General features: G+C 40.1%; 1 protein-coding gene across 2 annotated transcripts in view; it reads right to left on the reverse strand.

The window, feature by feature from the left end:
- Positions 1-25,781, reverse strand: part of LOC137286768 (small ribosomal subunit protein uS9m-like) — an 80,537-nt gene that overhangs the window by 53,806 nt on the left and 950 nt on the right. Inside the window, exons 2-14 of one of the 2 annotated variants that reach the window (XM_067818760.1) lie at positions 25,633-25,768; positions 24,991-25,094; positions 21,661-21,723; positions 21,170-21,200; positions 20,333-20,412; positions 12,347-12,444; positions 10,076-10,151; positions 9,287-9,412; positions 8,639-8,681; positions 5,105-5,210; positions 2,677-2,846; positions 2,380-2,458; positions 1,349-1,407 (exon numbers count right to left, since the gene is read on the reverse strand). In XM_067818760.1, coding sequence (XP_067674861.1) covers positions 1,395-1,407; positions 2,380-2,458; positions 2,677-2,846; positions 5,105-5,210; positions 8,639-8,681; positions 9,287-9,412; positions 10,076-10,151; positions 12,347-12,444; positions 20,333-20,412; positions 21,170-21,200; positions 21,661-21,723; positions 24,991-25,094; positions 25,633-25,768 — 1,125 coding nt within the window. In that variant the 3' untranslated portion in view covers positions 1,349-1,394. Of the gene's footprint in view, positions 1-1,319; positions 1,408-2,379; positions 2,459-2,676; positions 2,847-5,104; positions 5,211-8,638; positions 8,682-9,286; positions 9,413-10,075; positions 10,152-12,346; positions 12,445-20,332; positions 20,413-21,169; positions 21,201-21,660; positions 21,724-24,990; positions 25,095-25,632; positions 25,769-25,781 lie in introns of those variants that run through there. The other variant, XM_067818759.1, reaches the window with a different exon arrangement.

Here is a 25,781-nt window from a genome sequence, read left to right on the forward strand (position 1 = left end):
AAGTTTAGATTTTTTATTTTTAAAAATTAATGCCCTAACAGAGATTCGAATCCCTGTTCCCCTATTCGCCATCCTAGTGGAGATTCATGGGAATGTACACCCTGGAGATTATGGAGGATGCCTATCCACTAGCTGTTCCATAACTGATGTGAAATCCTCCTTTGTTCACATTTGTTAAACATTCTAAACCCTGAATATGTTTTGATGATGGGGATATGTTTGGGTATTGAGAATTATGTTTAAATGATGCTTGCAGATGCTAGATGCCTTCAGTTAGAGTGCAACAATTGTCTGTTTTGTTTCCACCATCTTGTGACTTTCCAGAAGTAACATTTATTTAGTGTATGGAAGATATATTACGAGTTCAGTAGATCTTTTGTCATTAAATCATGCTACAAATGTACACAATCTTTGTCATGTGAAACTCCCCTATGCATCTGATTAAAACAAACCATAAGAGCACATGGATTTTGTATTGTTTCTTGTACTGTTGTTTACCACTGCATTCGGCATTATACGAGCTATAATCCAGTGGTCTCCAAACAAATGAGTCTGGACCAGATGTAATGATCAACAACATGAGCATCGAACTACAGAATCGAGGAGATAAAGGACACAAGTCTTTATCATTTGTTTGGGTCACTATCTACGACTTTTGTCTGTGGTTTGTTAAACAAGCTTGCTAAAAGATTCAAACTTGTTTGATTTCTAGAGTAAGGACAGCTCAGTGCCTGCACAATCACAGGTACAACAGTGTCAGGGTATCTAGACTTGAGCAGGTCAGCAATTAAAACAGGCTTGGCTCTTTGTCATGTACTGTCAGGCAGCCTTAAATCTGATCTTATTGTTGAGATAGTGAAATGTTTGCTTTGCGGAAACATGTCCAGTGCACCAGACAGCAATACCTTACTTCACTTTTCATTTAACTGACAGAGACAAAAGAGCATATACTCTACACCGTGTATTACCTTAGATGAGCCAAATTTTGAGGACCAAAATATAGCAGTCTGTACCAGGGAGTCAGCATATCTAAGGGTTTCACTTTCGTCAAACTTTTTTAAGGGGGTAAGCAAACAACATTGTACATCACTTTGCATGAACAAACAAACAATCGATCAAATGCAATTACAACATCACAAAACAAGATTATTTAACTTTCTAATACTAATTTGTTTTTGCTAGGCATTGTCTTATATGCAGGGATTAAGATTCATGAAGAGAAATATATTCTAGAATTATGTCGCTTCAATCTCAGGCTGTGGCAACTCTATACAGTTTTTGCTTCCTTAATAAACAATTTCATGAAAACAAGGACAATAAAACATGTATACATTTTATTCTGGTTGAATTACAATCTGGACTATCACACTTGCTCTGCAAATCACACATTTCGGTTATCTCTTTTTCCTGAAAAAGACAAAATAGCATGGCTTTACTGAACAATATACCCCTTAAACATTGTAACACACACTGCATGGCTTAACTGAGCAATACACCCCTTAAACATTGTAACACAAATAGCATGGCTTAAGTGAACTATACACCCTTCAACATTATAACACATTTCAAACACAATGCACCAAATATGTACACAGGACAACTGTCAATAAAATGTATTTTGTACAGTGTGTACAGTCATCAGTATAGTTAGTCTGCCAAACAAGCTAAAACCTCACAAAATGTATGATCTCCGTTCCTCACTCTCTCTCCTCCACTCACTCAATCACTAAAACATGATCTTTGTTCCCCTCACTCTCTCTCCTTCAATCACTCAAACATGATCTCCGTTCCTCACTCTCTCCTCCACTCACTCAATCACTACAACATGATCTCCGTTCCTCACTCTCTTCTCCAATCACTCAAAAATGATCTCCGTTCTTCACTCTCTCTCCTCCAATCACTAAAACATGATCTGTTCCCCTCACTCTCTCTCCAATCACTCACTCAAACATGGTATCCGTTCCTCAGTCTCTCTCCTCCACTCACTCAATCACTAAAACATGATCTCCGTTCCTCACTCTCTTCTCCAATCACTCAAAAATGATCTCCGTTCTTCACTCTCTCTCCTCCAATCACTCAAACATGATCTCTGTTCCTCTCACGAACCTCTGCTCACTCAAACATCACCTCACTTTCTCTCCTCCACTCATTAACTCAAAGATGACCTCTGTTACTCTCACTCTCTCTCCTCCACCCACTAACCCACTCAAACATCTCAGTTCCTCACTCTGTCTACTCCATTCACTCACTCAAACATGACCTCTGTTCCTCTCACTCTCTCTCCTCCACTCACTCACTCAAACCTAATCACTGTTCCCTTCTCCTCGACTTACTCGGTCTCTCTGTTCCACTCACACAGTTCAACATCTCTGTACATACCATGTGAACTTCTTCCTTGCTTTGGCTTGACCTGGCTTCTTCCTCTCCTTCCTTCTTGGATCCCTTGTTAACAGCCCAGCTACAAGGATATACCTTAGCATTACCATAAGAAAAGATTACATATACTTTCAATATAATATCAAAAACCCGGATTTATCCAGAATTGCTTGTAGGTGGGTATTCAGCCCCAAATATCAGCAAAAATTCAAAATTTAGAAAATAACGATTTTCACAAATTGCTAGCCCACAGCACTCCATCCATTACAAATCTGGAATGAGCGTCAACAAGCTACTAACCAAGTCTCATTTTCTCCACTATATCTGGGCTGACAAAGCTGGTCAGTGCTCGTGCCAGTCCAAGACGAATTGCTCCAGCTTGGCTGCTAGGACCACCACCTGATACTTGACTTTCAATGTCAATATCCCCTAGCATGTTGACAAACTGGATTGGAAACATAATCTGCTCTCTGAAAACATTAAATATTGTATCATGGCGACAAGCTACTATGGACAAATGTATCAAATATATGTTTTATAATCCTAGAGTTACATATGGGGGCAGCCTAGAGTTCACAAAGTGTTCCCTCGCCATGCCACAAACCTGGACTTGATCACACAGATGGGAACAATGTATGAAGACTATTTCTTGTGTCACCCACTGTGATATTGGTGGAATATTGCTAAAAGCAGCGTAAAATCAATCACATTCACTCCAGTGACATTAAAAGTTATTCACTGGTTAGGAAGGTTGAGTTGATGTACCCCCAATGTTTATGTTCATTGAGCCTATGGGCCCTGTGGGACCAGTGAATTTATCTTACCGAACACCTCAATGTTAATTTTAAATTGTTTGAAGCACTGGTACAAATCTTTTAGCTGCCATTGCTAGATTTGGCAGATGAAAAGGAAAAGGAAACAGATTTAGATTTATCACCCTTCCATCAGTTTGCATCCACAAAACATCGGTAATTTCCTTACATCATACCATATTCAATGTGATTTGATACAAAGAATCACTGCCACAAAGAACCAAATGAGTTTGGCATTTCCAGCAGGGTACATAGAAATGTTACTCGCATGTAAGCTGGGTACATTGAAAATAATAGGAGAGTGCTAAGCCAATCAGAAAACAACATCTATGTGAGAGGTAAGATAAACAGTGGAGAAAAGATCAGGTAATCCAGGATTTGTCTTGACAGGTGGCCCGTAGTACAACACACTGATTTAACCATATCGTTGAATTATGATACATCTCATTTGTTAAGTTATAAGTTATATTGGTGTAAAACAACAATAATGCTGAAAAAAATACCCGGGGATCCTTTCATAAAGCAACCTTTACTAAGGTTAAACTTATCACCCAATCTTTAACAATGCACTAAGGTTACCTGTGTGACTTAATTGCTTTGTGAAAGGAAGCCCTGTTCTACAACCATCTGTTCTGGTGTGCTGTACAAAGGGAGTAAATGAGTATGATTTTATGATCCTTTCAGTTATACTCTGGTCTGATAGAAATGCGTTTCCTACATTTAACCCATGTGAATCGAACCCAGAGTTTTAAACTGCAAGCTGTATATTTAGATAGTTTTGAGGGCTTGCCCAACTCTTTTACTACCAATTATGTGTAAGACTGGGCTTTCTTTTCCAACGGTAGCTACGCCCCTGGCTTTAACCACTCAGCCCCCATCCGTACTATAAATAGCACAACATTCAAAGAAATCTCTAGCCTAAATATTTATGCCCTACAGTAACCCATAATTCCGGATAGTGATTCAGTTGCAAAAGAAGAATTTCAACTCAGTGTATCTAAGAACTGAATCAGGATACAAACTGTATCAAACCTAGCCATGATAGTAAATAGCATACAGCTGCACTGGGACCCAACAGTATCATTACACCTCTTCTTTCAACCATCATCTATTGAACGAAAGGACTGCTGAGTACTTTGTTGAATTTACTCCTTGGGACATTTGTCAGTTGACCTTACACCAAAGCATGAGATTTTGAGCACCGTTTGTCACGAGTATAGGCTTATGCCACTTTTAACAATATTCCAGCAATATCACTTCAGGGGGCACCAGAAATGGGCTCCACACATTTGTGTGGAATGAAACCCAGGCATTTGGTGTGACCAGCAATGCTTTAACCACTAGACTACCCCATAGCTCCTGAAAGTTGTAAATATTGACTACTTTGACTGCAGTGAAATTAACATGCGCAGGGCTTGTCTAAAATGTTAACTGAAAACTAATCAACTAAATTTGAAACTACTTTGGCCTAAACAAGGAACTAAACCTGATAACACTTACAAATGAAAACCTATGGAGAATTTATAATCAACTAAATGTGATTCTCTTCATGTAAATGAAAAATTTGAATGAAAAGGCTAACTAGAGCTAATTATCTAACCAGGCTCTCTAAATCCTACAACACTGTAATAAAAATATATTGAACAGCCAAAGAAATGCAACTGTTTTTTTGTGAGGTTTTTAAATAGATGACAAAAGCATGGACACATAGTTCAGTGAGATTGCATTTTTTTCAAATTTGCATTTCTTTCACTCTTCGGTATGCTTCAAGTGAAAAAACGTTGGTCTGTTGTTCTCCACTGTCTGAAATACTTCTAAACCACCTAGCATTTCAGATGCACCACAACCCATGTATGCACTGGGTGAGTTTGTGAGATCAGTTTTATAGAAAAACAACAATGTGTTCAGAACAATACCTGTGCATGTTGAGAGTGAAATACTCCAGGTCTAAGCCATTGATGGTCACCTGCCCTGAACCATGTCCTCGTACCGTCACAGCAGCCACAGCACTTTTACGATGACCTAAGCAGAAGGTAAACCAATCCATTATTCATTTGGTCATTAAAACCATCCCCTGAAACATTCCAGAATTATGACCAAATAGAAAATATGAAATAATTCAAGCCAGACAAAACAATACAGTAAATGGCATTAGCATTGATTAGTGTTCTTTCTTTGTTTGTTATTTAATGACACATTCAGCAATATAACAGCGGTCTATAAATAACTGAGCTTGGACCAGATAATTCACTGACTAACATCATGAGCACCAATCTGTGCAACTGGGATACGATGACACGTTTCACCCAGATCATATCCCTGACCACCCAATACCACTATTTGACTCTTATGACTGTCGGGGTTGCGGAAGATTAATTCTAATCCGGATTATATAATATAAATGAATATAAATTCATGCTACACTCTGCGATATTCCAGCTATATAGCAACAAACAAGTGATTATCAGCATGAGGATCGATCTGCACAATTGGGAACCGATGACATGTGTCAACCACGTCAGCGAGCCTGACCACCTGATCTCATTAGTCACCTCTTAGGACAAGCATAGTTGCCTTTTGTGGCAAAGCATGGGTTGCAGATCTATTCTAATTCGGATTACGCAATTTGGATACGATGACATGCATGAAGTAAGTCACATGGTTGCTGAACATGAATCCATGATATTTACAGGAATCAAAATCTATAATGTAGGTGGTCATCCTGCAATTAGATCAAATATCTCTGTCAAATCAGACCCAGTACCTCATATCAATAAAGATCAAGGAACACATAGAATATGGCAGGGATAAAAATACAAATCAGTTGAAAGAGTACTCCTGTCATCAGGAGTATTACAAGGGTACTTCACTTTCGAATTTAGGAAATATCTTATTTCCCTGAAAAAGATAAAGGGCTACGCTGGCTACTGATATAGTCAAAGACATTGATAATCCTTAACAAAATACTGAACAATTATTGTTATATCAGTGCAATAACTGAGAACAAACATGTCAAAAAAGTCTGAAAGAAAAGAATTTATTTCACGCCACTGGTGGGTGGTGACATGTTAATGCATGACTTACAAACAAATACACATCATGAACACAATTTAGAAGCAAACTAAGAATAATTTTGTTTATTTTAAATCCTTATTCCATGACAACAATTTTATGTACGATATCATTGATGATCATTAATAATTGTTCCTATTGATGACATTTCCATTCATCAATCTCTTTAAAGGGGCACTGATGCGGAGCAAATAATGTTTCTCGCCAACGGTCTAATTACGAAACCAAACCGCAATTTGGTCAGCGCCCGCTCCTTCGACCGTGACGGACAAAGGAACTGGGCTCCTGTCCATATTAGTAGAATTTCTTCACCTAAACAGTCAGAAGGCCGGATGCCCATCATATGCCATTTGTTTAAAAATATCTATGGTATTCCTTGTCCGATCGTAACCAAATATCGCAGCAGTGTAGTACTTTTCGGATGCTTGGATGGTATAGTTACTGATCCAATTTGATCCTATTTCTGCGTTTTTAACCTCGATATTTAATCATGTTACATGAAAATATGATGTCTACAGGCACGTAGCAAGCCATTTGTTTCAGTATGGAAGATTGCAAAGCTTTATATTTAGGTAGTTTTGAGTGTTGGTTGAGCTGTGATAGCAAATATCATACGTAAATTTTGGTAGCTATGGTAGCTACAATGGTTTCTTATTTATGATAGTAAAAACACACAGTTGATTTATTTGAATTCGTAAACAAAAAACGATGACTTTGCCTTTGGTAGAGAAATCTGAAAATTTTCTTACGTAAAAAAACCCTTATTTCACCTATTTACCCAAGTACACAGCAAATGCCAGTGTGTATTCCTTATGTAACGAAATTCCGTTGGTATCCTCAAAACAGTTTCGGCCCATAAGTGTTTTCAGGCTGCATGCGACACAGAGATTACATCTTCCTTGCTGTAACTCGCGCGTGATGGTGTGAACCTACACGTGTTATTTGTCATCATTCCCTGGATGGTCAATTAATGATTTTTTAACAGGTATAATTAGTAGTAACACCACTTCGGTTACTCAACAAAGGTTCCCATTTGGCATTTCTCCTGTCTGGAGTAAATACTCAACATTATAAATTAAGGTCTGTAATGGCAAATGTATTGTGTGTTATGTAATATGTGCATGTAAGTGATGCAAGAGGGTTTATCAGCTGAGTTCGATCAAAGGATTAACCGATAACACACTGATTGATTAATTACTTTTATCTTCTAGCGAATTTGTCGAAAGGCAGTGTGTGTAGATGACAACACCCTGTCGTAAAGTGCGAGTGCAAAAACAACATCCCCCCCTTCAAAGAATTAACCACCCTTGCGTTGATTGATTGATTGTTCATTATTGGTTAACTAAATTGCTTAGAATAGTGGACATCATACAATTAGTTGCCAGGTGTGCTATCTTGGGAGACCAATGAGAGGTTTATCTGGTTTTCACCAACGAAAGACCTGAAACGATGTGTTACTTTTTCGAAAAATGAGACAGTTGTAAGACACGCGACACAGAGCAGGATTATTTACCAGCTGCAGATGAATGGAATACGATTTCTTTTACGTGGATATTGATGGATACACTCCTGAACAAGGTATAGTAGCCTGACATTGTTGCTATAAAATTAGTCTGTTTTACATTCATTATTTGCATTTTGTTTTAATTTATTTGTTGTAGCATTCAGCAGAATCTGTATGACAGAAAACACACACTAGATCGTGTATGTGTGTGAAATAGGATCCACATTGGCAATCTATACACTGTATAAATGTTGCTGTTATGTTAGAAATTTACTATGAGTATAAGCAGATCGTGTGTTCTTTTATTAATTTTCAGAATCATACAAATATGACAATAAACTAATTAGGGTTATGAGGCAAAATATAGAGACGTACATTGGCTTCGTTATTTTTCCGTCCTAATAGTTTTTTACTATTTCTACCACTGGCAGATGATTAACCTTCAAAGTGTTTCATTTGTTTTCATAATACAATTGTAATGAAGTAAAAAATGACTTCACCTCAGTTGATCTGTCTATAATTAAACTATCAGCTGCGCCTACGGACTGCGCAGCAGAGGTCACGAACCAGTCACAAATTCTGGGATATCATCCGGGTACTCACGGGAGAAAAACAATAACAAAAGTTTACACCAGTCCACGGAAATTGCTCCGCATCAGTGCCCCTTTAACCCGCCCAGTGCTGATGTGGATTGACAAGTTTAAAGAAAACATTTGAACCCCACAACACTTTTCTTGTATTATTCTTAAATCAACCCACTATAAACCTTAAATCTGAAGCAAAACCATCCCCATTTTTACCCAGTTACCCAGTGTCCACATTACAGGATTTGCCAGAAAGTGTTTGTTTGAACCACTGGAAGAACATCAGTTACCTTCAGCTGTCATGAAACTCCTCCCATCTTTGTCAGTCTTCAACTGCAAAACATAAATCAGTCAATGTAGTATTATCTATCAAAAGATGCATTAAGTGGCACCACTCGATGTGAAAGGACTCCAGAATCTCTCGTAGGGAGGATGGTGGGGTAGCCTAGTGGTTAAAGCATCTGCTTGTCATGCTGAAGACCCGGGTTTGAATTTCCACATGGATACAATGTGTGAAGACCATTTGTGATGTTCTTCACAATGATGTAGCTAATCTAAGTGGCATAAAATCACGCTCACTCACTCAATATATTCATTCCACTATGAACACAGGTGTTCTTCAATTTCTTTTGAGACAATCCTTTGACAGTTCGGGGGCAAAGGTTTTAAGTACCTAATTTATAAGTTCAAGGTCTTCACAATATTTGGTTGTCTTTAACCTGGTGCTATAAGTGTTTAGACATCATGATAAAGACACAGGTTCAGTTCCTCATAACGGTACAATGTGTGAAGCCCATTTCTTGCAGTCTCTGCGATGACACTGCTAGCATTCAATGCTCACTCGATCAACAAGAAAACATATTTAATAAGCTATATTGCATCAGCTACAATCATCCGGGTGTCAGTGTGTGTTTCAGAATTACCAGGGGTATACTCACAGGCTTAATCTTGTCTCCAAAGCTCTGTCTGTTCAACCGCTGACGGAACTTCATGATATATTTGGCCTCCTTGTGGGCGAGTGGGTGCTCAATAAACCGCGTCATCAGTTTCAGGAACTGGCCATACTGAAGTAAAGAGGGAAGTGCTACATCTTGTACCTCACCACATCAACCTGAATGGTGCTTCTCACTATACTATAACATGGCTTCTTTTCCTGGAATAACCAGATTTGAGGTTTTTGTTGCCCACAGGTTTTCCTTTTAGTAAGTAAGACCTATGTCAACATTCTACTTTTTGAAAGTACAACCTCTTTCAGGTTTTATATTTTCCTAGCTTGATATCAACGTCAACATTCAAATTTGGATGATATGGGAGTGTTTGATATCAACTGAAAAGTATTGTCAAGATCAATTTCAAAATGGAAATATTTACCCAAGAAAAATTGGACAGCATCGGACAGGTTGAAAAGCAGATGCTCTACCTCACGGCCATCAAGCTGACAGAGGCACATGGGTTAAATTATCTATTCATAGTTACTGTCATTAAATTGATTTTACTAGCACTTCAGTTAATGTTATGTCGCTTTATTACATGATCATCTAATTATCCCTCACTGACAGTCTATATGTATCCTGGAATTCTTTTGGTTTATCCAAGTCATGTGACAAAAAATAATCCATATAACATCTCTAAGAAGAATCCTGGAATTTTATTGGTTTCTCCATGTCCTGTGACAAAATAATCCATTCTACAACCGTCAGGATCCACGAGAAAAATGACAGACTTACATCTTGTTGGCTGATCTCCTCCATGACCATTGCCTTTAAGGTGTCATAGCTGATCCACTCATTCTCATGGAGAGGTCTGCAGATAAACAGTACATGACTGGCATGGTTTCTTTAACATAAATATTTCTGGTTACTGTCAAGGTTAATTTTTCAGCTAACCAAACAATGGTCCAGAAGATCTGACTCTCAATACTGCATAGTGTTCAAGTTATAGAGAGTACTAAACAATGTCCCATGTAATACCTTTTTTGTTAAACAAGTGAATGATTTTGCTCAATTGGTACTAAGTCATTCACAGGTTTCATGAAAATGGTATTTCACAGAAGCAAGTTTAGTATTCTGTTTATTACTTCCAACACAAATTGATAGAAACTGTGGCTACAGTGTCAGGACTCCCAGTTTTCCCAGCACTGTGATGTCGTTAACTCTGAATGCTTATGACGTCATACATCTAGAGTTATTACACTAGTGTAATATTGTTGTAAAAATATTACATGGCAGTATCTTCCACAAGTGAGTAATAAATAGAAAATATTAAACGATGTCCTGTGTAATACAATATTTATGAAACGAGTGAATTGTTTGGTATCTAACGAGCAAAAACAAGTTAGATACTGATACCAATCACGAGATTCATAAACATGGTGTTACTCAGGCCATAGTCAGTATTTCATTTATTACTCACCCAACATTAGAAAAATAATATCGAGCGAAGTACCCCTTTCCTAAGAATTCAATGAGTGTGATGACACTCGGCTTTCCGCAAGTCAAGCAAGGTCTAATACTACTGTGACAGAGGTATTAGCATTGTGACGTCATAACTGTAAAACACTTTAACGGCCTACATTTACATTTTGTAAAATTATAAAACAGTGATATCTTCAATGGGTGAGTAATAAATCAACATATGCCATATACCTTTGTGTCCATTACTGAAAAATCTCACAAGTGTTTCTAAATGTGCCAAGTGCTTTCAAAATTCTTAAGATTTGTGTCTGACTAGTCATTTCTTGTTCCAACAACAACAGGATGGAGCTAAGTGCTTAGTACCTTAGTGGTTAAAGTGTTCACTTGTCATGCTGAAGGCCTGGGTTCGATTCCCCACATGGGTACAATATGTGAAGCCCACTTCTGGTGTAATCCTCCATCATATATTGCTATTTCTAATAGTGGCGTAAAACTAAACTCACTCACATAACATTTGAACCCTCTATGTTTTATTTAAAATACTACGTCAATAATCTTTGCGTAATGTGTATGAAACTGTGGGTTATAAAGATTTATGTGCACATGTTCCAAGTATGTTTAAGATCAATACTTCATTAATTTAAGGCAGCAGACAGGCCAATCTTTCAAATCTGACAATTTATAACAACCGGCAGCAGTTGGTTTTGTTTGGTGCAACTAGGTTTGCATGTCAATGTGTGTCTGATGCAAACTCCAGGCCTTTAGATTATGCCCTGCACATTGAAGTCATTGAAATCAAAGACAATAGCAGAGAAACCAGCCCTCCTCTGTTGAAAATGAACAGAACTCTTACATAAGAATTGTGTCAGACTATATATTGAAGAAATTTCAATTTATCCTAAATGTGGACATTTCTCTACAGAATTTTGGGTCAGAAAATATGATGCCAGCAGCTTATCCTGGCCAAATGGGGTGGCCAGTGGAGGTCAGTGAGTGAGCAAAACACTCTCAGCAATTTTCCAGCTATATGGTGATGGTGTGTAAATAAGTGAGTCTGGACCAGACGATCAAGTGATAAACCGTATAACCAGTGATGTACACAATTGGGGTACGATGACATGTGTCAACCAAGTCAGCATGCTAAAACACCTGATTCCATTAGTTGCCCCTTACAACAAGCATGGGTGACTGAGCATCACCCAGCTCTTCACATGCTGGTGACTTGACTCAAGGTTGATTCCATGTTCTTGTCATATTCAAATTCAAGTAGTTTCGTTGAGCTTGTTATTAACAGTATACTGGACTTGGCACTGACATCCCTAATGACTATCACTAGATCAATGATTATAACTGTTTATTAGTACTGGGGATATCATCTATGGCAGTCCTCCCAAGATAGGAATCGGCTATGCCCCCTCAGCGGCTTTTATCAACATGTCAACAACCAGGATATCTGTGTGATCACCCACTCCCATTATTTTGTAGGTGCATGTAACACATTTATTTTTGTTGCACAAAGTTTGAATCACTTAAACTAGAAACGTTGAAGTATGTAACATCTTGACTTAGAACAAAGGTACTTACAGCTTCTTTGCCTTTTCTTCAATCTCGTGGAACAAGGCACCCACTTGAAGGAGTTTGTCTTCTTCTTTCTTCAGAGCCTCAAGCTTCCATGTTATTTTCTGAATATGACATCAAAACTGATCTCAGATATTTACAGTCCATTCGAGTAAAAAAAAAACCCATGAATTGCAATCTAACTTGAAAACCATTACACATATATCATACTCAATGAAATGCTGATCGTAATCAAAACGTCAGAACAACTCTGTGAGGTTTTTGCAGAATTTAAACTGACTCTAATTAGATGAGGACAAACCTTACAGATGAATGACTTCTATATTGACTCAAATTAGATGAGGACAAACCTTACAGATAAATAACTTTTATATTCAAGTGATGTGATGTTGCTATGCAGATTCATGTATCATTGTCAATCAGGTCAATACAAGAATCTGTATAAAAAAATCACCTGAATGAAGAAGTTTTTCTTCCATACTGTTTGTCCCTATATGACTCTCCAACTTCTAAAAATGTCACACAAAGAAGTTAACATTTAGTTGTGAGGCACCTGTGACACACTTACAAACGGACAAATTATACCAATGTAGTTAACTGGAACAGTGAACCAATACTTTCACTGCTGCGCTTGAACCATTGGCTACCTCATCAGCTACAGTGGTACCCTCAGGCTGAGAGGGTAACATACTGACATGCACCATTACACAGTGCCATAAAAAAATATAGAAATCGAATCAAAGCCCATTTCTCACAACGATGGGACTCAAGTACACACAACAAATTGTACTTCAGGCACAATGACAGCTAGAAAGTGGTCAAATTGGAAATTTTAACTATAAATTGTATATTTATATACTTATCCTATCTCACGTTATGCATCTCTCTCCCTCTATTAAACCCAGTGTTGAAACATGCTGTCAGCTAAATTGAATAAAATCTTCTTGGGATCTGACCACCTGACCTCTGACTCCTGCAATACACACCTGTCAATCATCCCGCACGTGCAGCCGACCACGTGATGTCCTCTACTTGTAATTCTCTTCTTGGAGCTCCAAGTAATCCGTGATGTGTGGAAGGAAGGGTGGGCATCCATCGCGTGAGATGGGATAAGTATATAGATATGCAATTTATGGTTAAAATTTCCAAATTTTTAAACTTATCCAAACTCAAGTTATGCATTATCTCACAGTTAGCTGGAGGGCCGCAGATTACCCTCTGACACACTGTACAGGCTAGGATGCATTCCACAAGGAGGCCAAGAGTAGCACCAACTCCCGATATGTTACTCCGTACTTGTGATGGGTTAGTTTGGAAACCCCTTGGCTTACACAGCACAAAAAGTCTAGGGAGTGGGCGCTCCCAAGTAAATGTGGTTTCAGCATCAACTTTTGCTAAGCAAAAGGACACAGTTTGGCAAGGAATTAACGCTGCCGCCCCACGATTTATCAGGACACTCCAGTGATCTGGCACATCCCTGCTTTGAAACTACCCCCCCCACAGACACACGCTGGATGGCGGTGAAAGGAGTAGTAGCCCGGATGCTCAACTAGTTTAACGTTCGGTACCGATCTCCCTACTTACCAAGGTGAAGAAAGGACCTAGGAGCGAACACTTCGAAAACCGTTAGGTAATCAGAATTCAACGCTTCACTGACGTGATTGCTCAGAGAGTAGAGGTCAATAAGCAGAGTAGCGATCATCTCTGCACATGCACAAGACTACCTGCACAGTGTAGTTCCCTAGGTGAGAACGATCTAGCCCATTTGAACAAAGTACATATGATATGGTTAACATTGATATCATTTATTATGTACATAACAAGACCGAGAAAGCGGAGATGCTTATCTGCATGGATGGGTCGATGACAAAATGGACCGAATAGATGAAGGCCTTCCTGATACATCCCATAGGTAATGAGTGGCAAACACAGTATCTGACTTTCAAAAGCAACCTTCCATAATGGCTTGCAGTGAACAGTTCCTATGGAACGCCATGGTGGAAGCGAGCGCACGTGTCTCATGAGGCTTTGTGGATGAAGGTGGTGGCAACTTTGCGAATGCATATGCTCGCAGAATCATGGATCTCAACCAGTGAGCCAAGGTTCTATACAATACTTCTGCTTTGGAAGCCGTCGAAAGTAGGATGAAGAGCCTCTTGTGTAGTCTGCGGTGGTTTAGAGGCAGCTAAGTATATCCTTAATCTGGTTGTCCTGGTATCTGGTTCTTGGCCAGGAAATCCCACCTTAAGCCTAACACTCTAGCATGTCCAGACTTTTCAAAGCTTACCCACAAAACATCCAACGCATCTAACTCGGATATACGTGCGACTGTAGCTAAGGCCGGAATGAAGAAGGTCTTGAAAGTGCCACAGTCAATGGTTCATATTCATTTGATGTAAGATGAGCCAAAACAGCGGACAAATCCCAAGCCGAGGCTCAAAACTTCTAATTGATCCACCAATTTACACAACCTGAACAGAGACTGGAGCTCAGGGACAGTAGACAACTCCCGACTTTGATGTGTTAATTGCGGCTAAGTAGGTAGATACCGTTGCACCCTTCAACTTCCTAGTAGGCCGTAGGTGTTGAAGATACTCTGCAACCATCTGTGGCGATGCTGCCGTGGGCGACATAAAGCCCTTCCCTCTGCAATATGACTCTGCCATTGCTGGAGCGTCCTGGGCTGAGACAATGCAAGGGGAATAAGACGTAACATCTTGTCGCACGTCTCCCAAACAAAAAGTTTGCTGGTCTGAGTGTCGAATACCGCCCTGATGAAATGCAGACGGCATGTAGGGATCAATTCCGACTTCTTTAGATTCACCAACCAGCCTAATTGGCGAAGAAGCCACATCGCACTCTGTGAAGTAGCAGAGTGCAATCGTTGTTCTGAGTCTGGATGCAATCTCATATGTAAGCCTCAAACACAATCCCCCTGCGATGCAGAAATTTGGTGATCGGCCTCATGACTCGTTTGAATAGCCATGGGGCCAAAATTCCAATTGAGAACACAAGCCATTGGTAGTGAATGCCCAGGAACATGAATTGCAGGAACTTCTGATGTGTTGGGTTAATCGGAATGTGCAAGTAGGCGTCCTGCAAATCCAGTCTGACCATAAAATCTCCTGGTTTGATAATAGTTTTGAGCAACGCTACAGACACCATTCGAAAGTGAGGTGGGGTCTGTAGGTACTTCTTGTTGAACACCTTCATGTTGAATATTAGTCTCAGCTTGTCTGAGTCTTTCTTCAAAACCAGAAAAATAGCTGACTAAAACTCTGGATCCACCGGCATTGCCCCCAAGGACTCTATCACCTGCTTCTCCAGTAAGGTGTCTAGTAACTGTTGAATTAACGCTGCCGCCCCACGATTTATCAGGACACTCCAGTGATCTGGCACATCCCTGCTTTGAAACTACCCCCCCCACAGACACACGCTGGATGGCGGTGAAAGGAGTAGTAGCCCGGATGCTCAACTAGTTTAACATTCGGTACCGATCTCCCTACTTACCAAGGTGAAGAAAGGACCTAGGAGCGAACACTTCGAAAACCGTTAGGTAATCAGAATTCAACGCTTCACTGACGTGATTGCTCAGAGAGTAGAGGTCAATAAGCAGAGTAGCGATCATCTCTGCACATGCACAAGACTACCTGCACAGTGTAGTTCCCTAGGTGAGAACGATCTAGCCCATTTGAACAAAGTACATATGATATGGTTAACATTGATATCATTTATTATGTACATAACAAGACCGAGAAAGCGGAGATGCTTATCTGCATGGATGGGTCGATGACAAAATGGACCGAATAGATGAAGGCCTTCCTGATACATCCCATAGGTAATGAGTGGCAAACACAGTATCTGACTTTCAAAAGCAACCTTCCATAATGGCTTGCAGTGAACAGTTCCTATGGAACGCCATGGTGGAAGCGAGCGCACGTGTCTCATGAGGCTTTGTGGATGAAGGTGGTGGCAACTTTGCGAATGCATATGCTCGCAGAATCATGGATCTCAACCAGTGAGCCAAGGTTCTATACAATACTTCTGCTTTGGAAGCCGTCGAAAGTAGGATGAAGAGCCTCTTGTGTAGTCTGCGGTGGTTTAGAGGCAGCTAAGTATATCCTTAATCTGGTTGTCCTGGTATCTGGTTCTTGGCCAGGAAATCCCACCTTAAGCCTAACACTCTAGCATGTCCAGACTTTTCAAAGCTTACCCACAAAACATCCAACGCATCTAACTCGGATATACGTGCGACTGTAGCTAAGGCCGGAATGAAGAAGGTCTTGAAAGTGCCACAGTCAATGGTTCATATTCATTTGATGTAAGATGAGCCAAAACAGCGGACAAATCCCAAGCCGAGGCTCAAAACTTCTAATTGATCCACCAATTTACACAACCTGAACAGAGACTGGAGCTCAGGGACAGTAGACAACTCCCGACTTTGATGTGTTAATTGCGGCTAAGTAGGTAGATACCGTTGCACCCTTCAACTTCCTAGTAGGCCGTAGGTGTTGAAGATACTCTGCAACCATCTGTGGCGATGCTGCCGTGGGCGACATAAAGCCCTTCCCTCTGCAATATGACTCTGCCATTGCCGGAGCGTCCTGGGCTGAGACAATGCAAGGGGAATAAGACGTAACATCTTGTCGCACGTCTCCCAAACAAAAAGTTTGCTGGTCTGAGTGTCGAATACCGCCCTGATGAAATGCAGACGGCATGTAGGGATCAATTCCGACTTCTTTAGATTCACCAACCAGCCTAATTGGCGAAGAAGCCACATCGCACTCTGTGAAGTAGCAGAGTGCAATCGTTGTTCTGAGTCTGGATGCAATCTCATATGTAAGCCTCAAACACAATCCCCCTGCGATGCAGAAATTTGGTGATCGGCCTCATGACTCGTTTGAATAGCCATGGGGCCAAAATTCCAATTGAGAACACAAGCCATTGGTAGTGAATGCCCAGGAACATGAATTGCAGGAACTTCTGATGTGTTGGGTTAATCGGAATGTGCAAGTAGGCGTCCTGCAAATCCAGTCTGACCATAAAATCTCCTGGTTTGATAATAGTTTTGAGCAACGCTACAGACACCATTCGAAAGTGAGGTGGGGTCTGTAGGTACTTCTTGTTGAACACCTTCATGTTGAATATTAGTCTCAGCTTGTCTGAGTCTTTCTTCAAAACCAGAAAAATAGCTGACTAAAACTCTGGATCCACCGGCATTGCCCCCAAGGACTCTATCACCTGCTTCTCCAGTAAGGTGTCTAGTAACTGTTGAGTCGGGTAAGACCTTTGCACCAGTGACCTGGTCAAGGGAGGCTACCCCACAATCGGCAACTGTTACCCGTTGGACAGAATGGACATCACAAACGGATCTTCTAAAAACATCCAATTCACCGCATAAATCCCCAATCTTCCTCCCACGGGAGAAGGCTGAATGGGTACAACTGGAGGGGGAAGAACCCAGTCTGGCTCTGATGTCCTTAAGTCACTGCTTGGCTGTCTTCCTAGGGTCAGCCAGGCCAGATCCCCTAGTGGGTCTAGGTGCATCACCTGATTGCCTCTGTCGATTAGTACGGCCCGTTACCTCTGCCTCGAAAGGATGAATAGACATTTGCACGCGAATCTGGATTGGAGGGCTCATACCAGACTGATTGACGCTGTTTTGCAGACTCCTCCATCTGCAATCTCTGGTACTTCAAAAGCTCCACAGACAACTGCAGGTGCGCATCTTGGCTCACCTTGCTAGCCACTTCCCTAATAGTGCTGCTGAAGAGCATCCTGCCCGACCATGGTTGACAGAATAGGTCCGTACAAAATCTGTCCTCCCACGACGACAACTGCAACAGACCCCACCTGCGCATGGCTGTCAAATACGAAAGGAAATGTGCAATCAACTCCAAAATGCAGTTGAATTGTTCCTGTATCAAACCCTGATATAAACTTGTTGGTGTGTAGAAGCATGTTGCAGTGCCATGGCTACTCCCTCAGAAGTCGTGAGTACCATGTTCAAGGGTGCCAAAATCTCCCTAATCGTCCCATCCAAGTGGCTCGGCTCTTGGTCTTCTACCATAAAAGGAGAACAGGACCTCTGCTTCGAACCCAGAAGTGAAATATCATCATCAACTGGCGGGTATGTGATCAACAACGAGAACCCATGGACATGCGCCACAGACAGGTTGAAATGAGGTGAGGTAAAACCATCCTTAATCTTCCTCAAATTGGTGAATGCTGCAACCAACTGAGAAATGCATCAAACCAAAATCACCAGACTTCATGATAAAAGTAGACAATGTATCATCAGAAGATGTACTATGCTGTACATGTAGTTTGTCAGCGATCAACACAAGCAGTGAGGATGTATCAACCGTATCAAAACTTCCTTCAGAACTCAAAGAACTGTCTGATAACGGAGACAGTGTAGCCGATCGCCAAAGTCTAGCCAACTCATGAGTCGCTGTAGTCTGTGACGTGGTTACAGGCAACGAGATGGGAGTCACCAGATCCTGACGCCAAAGTGCCGCAGCAACTCGCAATGCAAAATCATCAAAATCCATGGGCTGTGATGTAACTGCTTCCGATCCCTGAACCCATGAAACTGGTAAGCTATGCGCAGCAGTCGAATGCGGTACACCATACGTTGCTCCCGTAACACCTGAATACCCCGTTGAACAGGTAACTGAAGACACCCTCACTGCTGAAGTAAGCACATATGGAACTGACATAAAAACAAGAGGTGCATTCCCATACCACACACTCCCGAAACCACCTCCACTCAGCCCAGCATGTTCAGTCACTATCCTGTGAATCGGTACTGAACCGAAACCACTCTGAGGAAGTGGTGATTCCACTCAGCACACCTGTAGACAAAGTACTACTTGTCATCGGTGAATCGAAACATGCCGATGCACTGGAACGAATTGGTTGGGGAATCACTGGAGTACGACTGACGCAAGGAAGCACTGAACCATGATTGTGAATAAATGATACCCCAGAACAGGTTGTCGATTCACCCACCGAAGGTAAGGTGAATGCTGTCGCATTGCGAATCGCCGCATTGATTCCAAGAGGTTGAGCGAACGCCACATCATGTTGTTGAAATGCTTAATAATGAATCGAATACATGCAGAGGATGGGATAACACTCTCAAACGAAACCCTTTGTCCGACTCACTCAAATGCTCTGGGATGTCACGATCTCGTGTAGATGATAAAAGCGCATTCGAAGCGGTAAAAGAATGCCTATCCCTCTACTGAATCGACAAGTGATCAAGAATCGTAACGACCTCTCACACAAGCCAATACAGTCAACACAAGAATTGTGCGGATCTGCTGACGAAGAGTTGCAGTTTGCATTTTGTAGAAGTATGCTTCTCTTTAGAAACATCATCACTCACTAAATCAAGCTATCAATTCTCTCGTAAAACAACAAGTCCAGCCTGTAGTGCGACAAGAAAGAGAATGACAAGTAGAGGACATCACGTGATTGACTGCAAGTGCAGGATGATTGACATGCATGTATTGCGGGGGCAGTGGTTGGATGGTCAGAGGCCAAGAAAATTTGATTCAACTTAGCTGACAGCACGTTTCCACACTGGGTCAAAGAGAGGACGAGAGATGCATAATGTGAGATAGGAAAAGTTTAAAAATTGTAACGCGTTATATTTGAGATTACACTTTCTTAGTAAAGAACAAATTCTAGTACTTTTGTTGGGGTTAGTCCCATTAGGGATTTGAACCAATGAGTGAGTGGGTTAGGAAGCTCACTTTGTGTGATGGCGATTAGGTGCCTGACTCTGAGGGTGTGGGTTCGAATCCTGCATGTGACTCAACCCACCAACCGTACCAAAATCTGTATTTTATGAAGAAAGCACATACAACATATGTCAATCTGACATCAGGTCAGACAGGTCAGCACAGTTCTAACCCAGAATTTCTGTTATTACAAAACCATAATGCTGGTTGATTTCCACTGTTTTACTAAGAGCGTACTCACATAGAGAAGTTCATAGAACTGAGGCTTGCCGGTGTAGAAGAATGCATGGAAAGGCCGTCCATCCATCCCGAACTGGGCATCTGAGAGAGAGAGAAATGTCATGATAGACTTTGTGATGTGTGTCTCGTGAAATGTGGGATGACAATTACATATTTTATTTCTTGGAGAAACTACAAATCTTGCTTGTGGAGAGTTCACGGTTTTTGTCAAACAAATGTTAAGGTAAAGTTCACTTTGTGTTATTTCTTTTCGACAGATCAATAGAAACTAACAATCACACTTATTTTGCATTTTGGTTTGTTTTTTGTTAATGCTGCACTCAGAACTATTCTGGATGTATTATTATGGCATGTTAGTTATGTAGCTTTGACCAAGCAATCCAGTGATTGAAATCATGAGAATTTGATCTTTGACACTGAGAACTATTGTTGATATATTAGAACGGCAGCATGTTAGTAATGTAGCTTGGACCCAGCAATCTAGTGATTGAAATCATGAGCATTCAGCCATATCATGATGAGAGAACCTTACATATATAAAAGTATGAAAGGTTGTAAAATCCTTATGCAAAAGTGTACAACAACTACTACATCACATTTTATTTAAAATTAGTTAGGGAGCATGTGAAATAGTAAAAAAATACTAATATGAACACCAGATTTTCAACAACTACACAGATCAGCATACCAGGGACCATACACATGATACAGTACCTGTGTTACCTGCTTGGACCCTAGTTAGATTTATATTTTACACAAGAAATGGAAGTCCATCTTGCATTCAAGAGAGGGTAAGCCGTGTCATGTACACGATACAACTGAATAATATTCCACTTACCTTTTCGTTTTGGAAAGACTTTTTGAGGTGGCTGAAAGAGCAGTTTAAGAAAGTGATGACCACAAATGAGGAGGCATATTATGATTGATTCTGCATCACTTTTAACAATATTTCAGCCACATCATGGCAGGAAACGCAAGAAATGGGCTTCACACATTGTACCCATGTGAGGAATCAAACCTTGAACTTCAGCATGATGAGCGAACACTTCAACCACCAGGCTACCTTGGTCACGAAGCTAACACTTAAGGTTAATAACTTCAATCACGAGGAAATAATAACATGAAAATGACCTGTCAGCATTATTATTGATTCAAGACATGACCTAGATAATTATGGCGTACATATGAAATAGCAGTCAACTAAATATCAAGAAGGATATCCTCACTCATACAGATACATATAATGGAACTGTCTGGCTTTAGGTGTATTTCAATCCATTTATTTTGTAAGGCCTCCATTTCTAATGTAAGAGTACAGAGAAATCTGACCTTCATCATAGGTCTTGAAGCAGGGTCATACAGTCCTGATGGCAACAGGTACCGGATCGATTCCTGAAAATACCAAAGCATCAAACTTTACAAGCAATGAAATTCAAAGATGTTATTGCATAGTCAGCAATATCAAAATGGTCTCAATCAGTAATGGTCAGCATGGTAACAAAGGACAAACCAGAAACAACAAATCACTGAGGATAAAAAAAGTCATATGTGGAGAGATTGAATTAAATTGATTTGCTGTTGTGTTGAAACTAAACTGTATTGAAGATCAGGGTCCTGATCTACAAAGCGTTCATAATGTTGCAATCTATTGTAACTTGGTAGTTTTAAAAAGGCTTACGAATGATGTAATACTACAAAAGCTATGTGAATGGGGACAAAGAGCTGTGTTAAAATGATTAAACCAAAGATGATAAAAGTCATATGGGGAGAGACTGAATTAAATTGTTTTGCTGTTGTGTTGAAGCTAAATTGTATTGAAGATCTGGGGTCCTGATCTACAAAGCGTTCATAATGTTTCAATCTGCTGTAGTTTTCGAAAGGCTTAAGAATGATGTAACACTTCAAAAGCTTTGTGAGGGGGGACAAGAGTTGTGTTAAAATGATTAAAGGTGATTAAAGGTACAGTGTAGTGAGTGAGTTTACTATTATGCTGTACTCTGCAATATTCCAGCTATGTGGCGGCAGTCTGTAAATAATCAAGTCTGGACAAGACATTCCAGTGATCAACAACATAAGCATCGATCTGCGCAATTGGGAACCGATGACACGTGTCAACTAAGTCAGCGAGCCTAACCCTCCAATCCCGTTAGTCGCCTCATACGACAAGAATAGTCGCCTTTCATGGCAAGCATGGGTTGCTGAAGGCCTATTCTACGCCGGGACTTTCACAGGTCCACTCCGGTGTAAAGAACCCAGTCACCACATCCAGACACCAAAATAAGTTTCATCACAATCCTACCAGATTCTTTCCTACAGCTGTTCCTATGATTAACCAAGAATACAATTAACGCTTCTCATACATTGACTAAAATACAAAACAATGGACACTTTTTATTACCATGTGAAGTGAATTACTCTACTTAATTCTTGCAAAATGATTAACTTGAACACAACATGATTAACTTGTGATTAACTTCATATACTTCTTGATGACATGACACTGTATTTGATTGTTGGGGAATTTTTTTAAGCATGTATCCATCTGTGTAAAGGCACACTGTCATGCCACACTTCTCTCAACTGCAATTATTGGAGTCAATATATCCAGGGTATATGTTCCAATAAATCTCCACTATACCCTGGATGCCCAATACTGTTATTACCTCCCTTGGCTGCCTCCATATTCTCAAATTAGCCAGTCAACAAAGCCGCTGTTACAACCAAGCTTGCTAGTGTTAACAAAGGTAGCAGTAGCAGATAAGAAGTTATTGGCAGTGCAACTCAGATTTGTGGGAAATTATACGGACAAATTGTCAGGTTCAAAACTTCAAAAACATATATTGTAACAAAAATTCATGTCTGATCTTGGCTTCAAGTACCGAGATAATCAAGCTCTCAGCCATCACAGTGATTCCTGCCAAGATACCAGCCTTATGCTGCATTTATTTAATATGACCTACCTTTTGTGCAGTCAGTTTCCAAGCTACAGTATCAAGTAAACAGTAAATTCCAGCACAAGTAACGTCAGTCATGTTTACAGTTGCCATCTTGAATTCCCTGACGTCACGTTTGCGTGTCATGTGACCTTATGTCACCTATAAATAGAGCTGTCAAGGTTAGCATCTGTGCGGCAGATTTGACTTTCACAAGCAAAGGTAGAGTTCCAGGGCTATGTCACAGCTTAATTCTCATTTTCGTATTATGGGACATTTTTATTGCATAACTTTTAATTAACAAGGATATTATTAACACTTGGTCTGCTCTCTAAGTATCTAGTTGTAGTTAGGTGATTATTATGGTTGTATTTTTAACCTTGTTGAGATCTGGATTCATTCTGACAGATTCATTCCGACAGATTTATTCCGATGGATTATATAACCACAAAGACACGGTTTGACGAGCAAGATATCTAGTCCTGATGACAGTCCAGGTGACAGTTTCAAGACCGTGTATTTTCAGTTTAGTGCTCATTAAATAAAATCATAATTGGAACTTTATCTACTTGTGTGATCCTTCTGCATATCGTCAGTTTCTTCATTCTTTGTCTGTTAGGTCCCTGTGACATATTTTCACTGAACTTCGTCTCTGAACTCTGGTATTTATTTTGTCACATTTTGTGACCAGTGGCAGCATCTATTATATTTGTGTAGTTTGTCTACTAGTATCTTTGACTAGTCCTTGGCTGTTCCATTACAGTATTAGAAGTCTGGCTGAAAATGTTTCAGGACTGTGTTTGGTAACTGTACTTTAAAACTATAAGTGCTATCTGTTTCCAATTTGGTATGAGGCGTTATAATTCTTCTACCATTGAGGATTTTAATTGTCATAATTTATCGCTCAATAATAAGAAAGTTGTCTATAAGAGCTGTCATTATTTCAAGTCACAACAACACCTCACATGTCAAGGGTGTTGAGCTACTTAACGGTGACCTGCCTATTTGCATGACTGGGCCGCTGTTCAGGTAAGTAGCTCAACACCCTTGACATGTGAGGTGTTGTTATAACTTGAAATACTTAACGGTGACCTGCCTATTTGCATGACTGGGCCGCTGTTCAGGTAAGTAGCTCAACATGCTTGACATGTGAGGTATTGTTATGACTTGAAATAAAGACAGCTCTTATAGACAACCTTCTTATTAGTGAGCAATAAATCATGACAATCAAAATCCTCAATGGTGGAAGAATTATAAAGCCTCATACCAAATTGGAAACGGATAGCACTTATAGTTTTAAACTAAAGTTACCAAACACTGTCCTGAAACATTTTCTGCCAGACTATATGTACGAACTCCTTCCATATCTTTCAGAGCTCCTCTGCATGGTGTTGCCTAGTTTAATTAGATGATAAAAAAAGTGAAAGTGAGATGTGATTAGTATGCTCATCTTCCCAGTGTAGACTGCTGATTGGACAAAGGGAGGTAATAGAATTATCGGGCTGAGCCGGAGATGCATCCATGGTACAGTGGAGATTTATTGGAACGGAAACCCTGGAGATAATGAGGATGTACTTCTCTAACAATAAATATTGCATTACTCTCATTAACCATAACTATCAGCCCCTAGCAAAGTGTTATAACAAGCATGATAGGTTATACGGAAACTTTCCTAAACATAATTTTATTTGCCATGCAACTATGCAGTGAAACTCTGTGCACATACCTTCACATCTTGGTCTGTCATATGGTCCGGATCAAGGCCCATTATATTTGCAAGGTGTCGTTTTCCAATCTCATAGTCAGCTGTCTCCTTCTTCAACATTTCATCTGAAAACATGATGAAAGAGAATTATGAAGCACATAGCAAGAGCTGGTTAATGAAGCACAAGGAGACTGATGTGACCTTTTTATAATCCAGAGATATTTTTTAGGCAGAACAGGGAAAAGTAAATGATGGGTCACTGTTGTGAATCAGAAATCAAAGAATGACCTGATGACATCATTACTCCAATATGTTATTAGATGCTGTTTCTCTTCAGAAACAGCGTGACCCATGCCCCATTTGTTCTTGTTTATTGCTTGACTCAGCACTGAACATTCCACTAATCTATACTTTCAGGACACAGTATGTGATGATGATTTTTATAGAGAACCATGTGCAATGTGAATGCCACCACACCCCATTCCTAAGTGTTTTGTATTAAACCCCACCCACCCCCACTATGTCATGTACAAAATCAGTTACCCTCATCTCTTTATTCATAAAAAACCCAACAGCATTAAAATCTTGAAAAAGCTGCAAGCTAAAAATGGTAATTGAAATTAACTTCATTATTCAAGTTGCAGATGTCAACATATTTTGTACCATGAGCTTGAGCTCTTTCCATGTATGCTTTCATAGCTTTGCTAATCTTTTCTGCTTTTGTTGGGGTTGACTTGTTGAATGCTTTTGATGACTTTGGGCTGTCAGCTTGTGATGTACAGGTGTAGTGAAGTTGCCCCTGAAATGTAAAT

This window comes from Haliotis asinina, chromosome 6, assembly GCF_037392515.1.
Source record: "Haliotis asinina isolate JCU_RB_2024 chromosome 6, JCU_Hal_asi_v2, whole genome shotgun sequence".
Taxonomy (NCBI): Eukaryota; Metazoa; Mollusca; class Gastropoda; order Lepetellida; family Haliotidae; genus Haliotis; species Haliotis asinina.